Source organism: Rhagoletis pomonella, unplaced genomic scaffold (assembly GCF_013731165.1).
Source record: "Rhagoletis pomonella isolate Grant_MI unplaced genomic scaffold, Rhpom_1.0 Rhpom_scaffold_00002, whole genome shotgun sequence".
NCBI classification, from domain to species: Eukaryota; Metazoa; Arthropoda; class Insecta; order Diptera; family Tephritidae; genus Rhagoletis; species Rhagoletis pomonella.
This window is the reverse complement of record NW_023458556.1, coordinates 7759957-7767519: the sequence shown is the minus strand read 5'-3', so window position 1 is coordinate 7767519 and position 7563 is coordinate 7759957. Positions and strand designations below refer to the sequence as shown.

Below are 7563 nucleotides of genomic sequence, written 5' to 3'. Positions count from 1 at the left end.
TTATCAATGCTGGAACTAGCAAATCTATTGAAGAATTTGCATGCCTAAACCCATAGGCAATTATAATTAACTACAAATACAATGCGGCACAATGGTCAATATGGGCGACGACTACCTACATACATAAATATTTTTCGTAGCCGAAAATTGGTTAAAGGTGCCTATCGTATGTCTGTCTGTGGCAAATGAAGTGCTGTGGAAAATGCACAATTAAATCGTATAAAGATTTTACTTCCGAGACGTTTGTTTGTGCGCTACATTATGAATTTGATGGAGCAAGGAGTGGTCATAAATAGTTTGTGTTGTTACAAATTTTGCATTTCACAAAAGTATTTAGAAGTTTGCAGAAAATGTTTTCATATATTATTGCTTTAAATACATACACTGGCGGCAAAAAATATTGGCACAGCTGCTTTTTTACAATATATGCAACAGGTTTTATTGTAATATTTTTCATCTAATTTTTTTTATAGAAACATGGTTCATTCTGCAATAAAAAAACATAAAAATATAGTTTCCAAACTTTGTGCAAAACTCCCGAAAATTCTGCAAATTTTCAACTTTTTTATCAGATTTTTTTAGAATTTTTTTGAGTACGCAGATTTCTAGCCCACTAAATTTTATTGTAATAAAGTACAAGTTCTAAGTAGCTACGAATTACCGTTGTTTTTCGGCAATTTTTTTTCCCGCAGTCTCTTCCATACAAAAGAAAAATTTTCGAAAATACTTCATATGGAAAAAAATGTAAAAAATTCTCAAAAATCAATGCGTTTTTTGACTAACTCTGAACTTGCATTTTTTATACTAGAATTTAATGGGCTACAACGGCTCAGAAATAGAAAAGGATGCTGCTTTGTATTAATGTCCAGATTTGTATGAAATGAAAAAAAACAACGGTTTCTTCGATAAAAAAATTCGATTTATTCGATATTCGATATAAAAACCGCCTTTAAAAATCCAAAACAAAAAAACGGTGGAAACCGGTTTGGGAAAACCGAGTCTAAAGACCCTAATATTAACCCAGCACCCACAAATTTTCCAAAACTATAATCACAATTTAGATTCTTTTTTTAATAAAATTTTTACTCTCGTAATCTTTTTATTTTAAATAATTTTAATGAATCTGTTTTAAATTTATTTGACATGTTGTGGTTCTATGTATTTGTTAGAACATATTTTTTGCTGTAGGTATTTCTACTAATCATACATCATTTTTATGGAGCTGTAAAATCTACACGCGAATCACTTTTTGTAAATGTATGCATGCATATGTGTGAGAAAATTGCATGCTTAAATGTGCACCAATCAAAAACCACTTTCGTTAAACATCTAAAATTTAAGTTTGCAAAAAAGTGTGACTGACAACGTGTAATTAATAAGCAAGCTACAAATATCGTTAAAAAATTGTAAATGACAAGTAAAAACAGTATTAGTTCTATGGGACATACTTATACACGGCAATATCTGACGTGGTCAGTTGTACGTCGCCCTTTTAACCCATTCAGTTCTTTAGAAGCCGTTCAAGTATACACTATAGCGAAATATGTACCTATATACGTACATATGTATGCATTTTTATATATATATATTGTAATTTAATTTCTGAACTATGTACTTCTATACATAAATCTATAAATTCAAGGTATGAGATCCTCCATGCTACTGGATTGACCATTTAAAGTTCGGTTCACTTGAAATCGATAGGCGTTCCAGCAATTGTTCGAATGTTTCAGTGAAGATCGTTATACAATAGATGCACCATTATGTGGTTTAAATTTCTAAGTATAGGATTTTTATTTGACGGTTTTATTCGCTTTGCAAGTGACAATCATAAAATAATTTTGAACAAATTCGTTGAAAAACCGATTTTTTCGAGATCAAAAAACAAGCTAAAATTAAATACACCAAAAACTTCTTTTTCCCCCATAAATATGGATTCCCTCTGCTTAAAGTTAATTCTTTTGTTTTTTCTTATACAGTTACTCACAGAAAAATTCGTTGTTAAATTTTTTTTTCACTATATTGGAAATATCTTTCATTATGAATCTTTTTGGTTAATTTTTATTTAAAATATAGCTCATTCCATAACAAAAACCATATAAATCAATGTAGCAAACTTTGTGCAAATTTCGCAAAAATTCAGCGAATTCCAAAAAATGGCCATAAAAATATCAAAATTTTTACAACAAAATGAAGTGCAAGTTTTAAGTGCCTAGGACTTACCGTGGATATTTGAAATTTTTTTTCGCTGAGGCTCGTTTTCTTCAATAATTACATTTACAACAAACATTTTTCGTAAAGTTTTGCATTCTTCATCTTGATGCTTGTTTGAGACTCTACATTATTGAATTTATCGCTTTGGAATTCTTGAAAAGGTTGATGCTTTTCCATTCAACATCCATTAGCAACAATACACCTGTCGGGCGTATGAAAACGATAATACGACAACTGCTTTCGTATATACGATACGCTTGCAAGCGTTTATCGTCTATCGTATAAAAATTCACAGTAGGGGGGTTAGTTGAACGACCATTAACGTTATAATCTACCTTAAAAGAACCGTCACTTTAAATAGCAGTCGATTTTAACAATTTTAACGCGCTAGTCGGAGGCTAAGCGAACAAATTTATTAATTGTTACTATAAACATGCAACGCATAAATGATTATTCCTACGCGCTTGAACGCACTCGTAGTAGCACTGTGTAATTTGGCGCCAAACTTTTTAGCGCTCCGAACACTTGTTTGCTCGCTTATTCACACATAGTACATGTGAAAGCTTGTCAGAGTGGATTGAGGCCGAGGGAGTTTGAAAGTCGAAGGCTTATTAAAATTTGTACATTTGTGGATATAAATATTTTATTTTTCTAAATCAATCAGATGTGCAGTTAAAATGCTAACTTCGTATAAAATGTCACTTTATAGGCAAAAAGAAAGTTCAACAGGGTCGCCTTTTAAAATTTGTTCAGTGACTACATTAGGCAATTTACTTTATTTTATTTTATTTTATTTTATTTTATTTTATTTATTTATTTATTTTTTTTAATATCGTAAGGTCTGTGTTGCTATCGTTCTTTATTCACTAGCTTGCAATTTTAAATTATAAGTTTAGTGTTAAACAAATAAATAAATAAACACAATTTTTTTGTTAAATAGTTCTACTGGAATAATCGAAACACTTCCTTAGCAAAAAATTTATAATTTTTTCCGAAAATACTTTATATTTAATTTTTGCAAGCAATCTCGATTTTTTTTTTGCCGAATGAAGGCATCGCCTTTTTACATTTTCGTCATATTTTTGGCATTTAAATATAAACGGAAAGTCTCGAGGTCAAATTTTTTTTTTTGTTCCATAGTTCATTGACCTCAAGTATCCGGTTATAGTACTTATCCACCAAATCTCAGTTCTTAACATCTTAACGTACATACCACTCTAATATCAGGAAATTAATGCTCGCCAAAAATCATTAAACTTTTGCCAATGAAGTATTTCGATTATTTCAGTAGAATTATTTAAAAAAAAATTTTACTGAATGTACATACATAGTTGCCACCGAAAAATGCCAAAAAAAAAAGATTCGGCAAAAAAAAAAATTTCGAGAGCAAAAAAAAAATATTTTATTTTCGGGAGTGTGCGTTGAACTCCTTGTCTGGTAAGGTGTACTGTACTGTACGTACTTGTGTATGCATTTGCATTTAAACAAGTGTTTTCTTCTGAATTAAATAAATAAACGAAACAATGCACGTAATAAAAATGTTTACATATGTATGTATGTATTTGACATTCATTTCAAACAATTTATGCAGCTGTTTTAAATTTCTCTTATGGTTTTACTGCCTTTTTTCGCCGACATATTTTTCTAAATGCTTTATTTAATAGACAGCAAAAAAAAAGCTCTTCATTTCATTTAGAAGCTTCAGCAAATTTTAACTTGCAAATTGTTGAACGAATTTCAAAATTTTGAAACCACCCCCTCCCGGCGCGCCCTAATGATTTCAGGTGAAAATTTATATTCAGGAATAAATTAGTCCAAAATATGTATGTATAACACATTGGATTTCTGATTTACATATATATTAACTATTTATCGAAAAAATAGCGATTGGCGCGAAAATTGCAATTTAGTGAGGAATGTTTTCAAAAACAATGGCGATATCTCGAATTGCAAATATTAGCACCCACACACAAAAAATGTGTGTAGCAACAAATACTTACACATGCACATCTTTAGGAAATTTGCTACATATTTACTTGCGAATACATCGCCTCAGCGCTTCCATATCGTTCACTGGGTGGAGCGCTTGCAGTTTGGCTTACTCGTACTGTACCCAATCCATATTTTGCGTAATCGGGCGTGGAATTTTACCTGCCACGTTTTTTTGCTGTTAAACTAATTTCAATTAACGCTTTACAATTTCTGTTTATTTGAGAAAAAAAAAACGCTCTTAGGAGTGTTGTTCGCAGTCAACTCTTATCGCTTTCAAAAAGCAAGAATATTTATATTTTAATGCGCTTTTGAACGCATAAAGTTGCACTCATTTCTACTACACCCGTGCCATAAATGACGCTGCTGCTCCTTTGCTTATTTGCCTAATTTGGGTTGTAGCTGTGACTTCTATGGGCTATGTACAAATAATCATTTATGTACATATGTTTGTATATATATTTACATATGTATGTATATACTTAGTCACCACATTTACCGCAAATATTTATTTACAGCAAATTAAATTTTTTTTTTAAACATAAATTTTCGAGTTTATTGCAAATAGCCAAGAACAACGAAATGATTGTAAAAAAATAGCAAATTTCAAATACAAAAACTAAAATATTGAGTCAACAACTTGTTTGCAAATTAATACTCAGCAGCTATTGAAGGGGGCAGACACGTTTTTTAGGTAATATGTTAAATATATTTATATGCTAGAAATTTGCGGTTATAGATTTTTATGTATGTTGTAACAGATAAAATAAACACTACGAGTAAAAAGTGGAATAAAGTACCAAAACTCAAAGATCAGACTAGCCTAAAAACATAAAATCAAATAACTTTGAACGGATCGAACAAAAAGATGGGCCATAATTCCTGCTTTTTTTTGAAATACCTCTGTTTTATAGGTAGATAGATTTTAAGAAGAAGCTTTTTCATCGCGGAAATGCAGTCGAAGGTTTGCTATTGCCTGTTGAAGCGCCAGAGCTATTCGGTGAGAAATTGTTTTATATTTCTTAGGCCATTCATAAAACCGGGGTGTCCAAGTGGTAGTGCCCACCTCTAACTACTCGGCTACGACGGCCGACAAAATACTAAACTGATTATCTGAAATATATCTCTATTTTGATTTGCAGATATTATTTATTCACTGCCTTTAGATTGCCTGAAAAAATATGTTATTTCCAGAGAGCGTATTATTCTCAAAATAAACATCTTCGTTATAGCGTTGATTAATCAAAAACTTCTTTCTAACACAATCTAAGTAGCTCTCAAGGATTCAATGAATTTTTTGTTTAAGGAATAGGTACCGTTTTATTGTAATTAGTGTTATCATTAACTCGGTTATTTTGGAAAGGTGACAAAAATAATTTTGCTAATTTTTTTCACAAAGACTAACAGATCGTAAAACCTTCTTAAATGATCATAGATGTATTACCCCACAAAATTTGTTACAAAAAATTCGTAAAATTTTCGTATAATAAAGTAGAAGTTTGAAGTAGCTAGGAGTTACCGTTAATTTTTGCCAATTTTTTTTTGTTGACGCATTTTTTTCATACAAAGTAAGTATGCTCGACAATTTTTTGATATGGAATCAAATGAGTAACACGTTGCCCTCTCACTTTACTATAATCAATTTTAATGAACGGAAAATTTCAACCAAATTTTCGTGTAAAGATTCTGATTAAACAATTTGAAATTTTGTTGAAACTTTGCAGAATTAATTTTCATACTTTTTTACAAAGTAGGAAATTTTGAGTTATTTGGTTTTTGTTAGGAAAGGAGCTTTACTTTCATAGAAAATAATAATACACATTTAATAAAAAGACGAAAAAATAGTCAAACCTTATTAAAATTTAGAGTCCTAATTTTTATTTTGGTCACTGTATATGTTCATCAATTCGATTAGAAAATAATAACTGTTTATGGAGAAAATTACGATGCCATTTTAATAAGGCGTCGAAATAACAAACACCGAATACGGGACAAATATAGGACAATAAAAGAAATACAGAACATTTGGCATCCCGTATAAAATAAATAAATTTCCAGAACAATTGGTCCAAAAAGAGGACTGTCCCGGATAATACAGGACGGATGGTCACCGTACTTATGCCACTTTCACAATAAACGGTTAAATATGAGGGAGCTTTTTACCACATTACCTTTAATTTTTTATACTCAGAGGATAAAACCACCTTGTCGAAGAATGGTAGCCTTATAAGGACTCTGAGTTAGTCTGTAGTCTGGATACCATAAGAACCTGTGAATTGAAGGCGCAATCATTTTTTTTTTCGTGCACTTCATTTGCATGGCGGCAAAAGCCAGTTCACGCAGATCTTCACTAGTAGAGATCCAGTAGAGGTTTTGGTCTAAGGTTCCTCTAATATATGTAGTTCATCACGATTGATAAAGTCCACACTCCCTAAGCCAGAAGTTTATAGGTCTGAGTGCATTTTGTAGACGAGGCGACTTTGTGATGAAAATTGACTCAAGTCTACATATATGTTTCTGAGTCAGAGTCTAGAGGTGCTGATAAATAGTTAATATTTTGAGGTTAAAATATGCATAAGTAACGATTTGCTAACTTGTTAAAGTTTTCACCGAGATACTAGCCAGGCATAAGCAGCTTCCAGTTGAGCATACTAAATACATACTTTTTATGAGCGCATGTATTAGGATGGTTCTTAAAATATCTACATAATGGGACATTCCTTTATTTGGCGCTACGTACAAAGTAAAAATATCTTTGAAAATTTCTAAATTAAAAAAAAAAATGAAAATTGGGGTCGCTATCAGAGTTTGGAAAATTTGAATTTTTTCAAATAGCAGAAATTCGACAAAATTACCACCTTGAAGCAGCTAATTAATTAATAAAAATATGTAAAATTTCTCAGATTTCAAATCAAAATCATTAAAAAATTGATGTGCTGATATTTTAAGGACCACCCTAGTATGTATGTATAATACCGCTTTAATCTTTTTTGGGTTTCTTTTTTTTTATGAAATGGAACTTCTGTTTGTCAAAGGAAACTAATATTTGCTTTTTGCTGTTTAAAGCATATGCATTACTGTAAATATGTAGATATGTATGTATGTACATTTGTCGGCAGCTGTTTTGACTAAAAAACAGAAAGACATGCCACACATTCTGTTATTTATTTTATGTTTCATTCGCGCAACGCAGCATTTACTCAAACGAATTTAAAAAAAATAAAGACATGGTTAGTAGCCTCTAATAATTAACTTCCAAAGCAAAAAGCAAAAACAAAAACAAAAACAATACAACAATACCTATACAATCCTAAACGTTGTTGGGAATCTAGCATAAAGGGCCTTGACTGGGCTGGGCTC

The 7563-nt window shown here is 31.1% G+C and overlaps 1 protein-coding gene across 1 annotated transcript in view; it reads right to left on the bottom strand.

Annotated features, from left to right (window-relative positions):
* Positions 1-482: 482 nt before the first annotated feature.
* LOC118734423 (putative uncharacterized protein DDB_G0281733) overlaps positions 483-7563 on the bottom strand; it is a 16032-nt gene continuing 8951 nt past the window's right edge. The window contains exon 6 of the mRNA XM_036464145.1: positions 483-487. Coding sequence (XP_036320038.1) covers positions 483-487 — 5 coding nt within the window. The remainder of the gene's footprint in view (positions 488-7563) is intronic.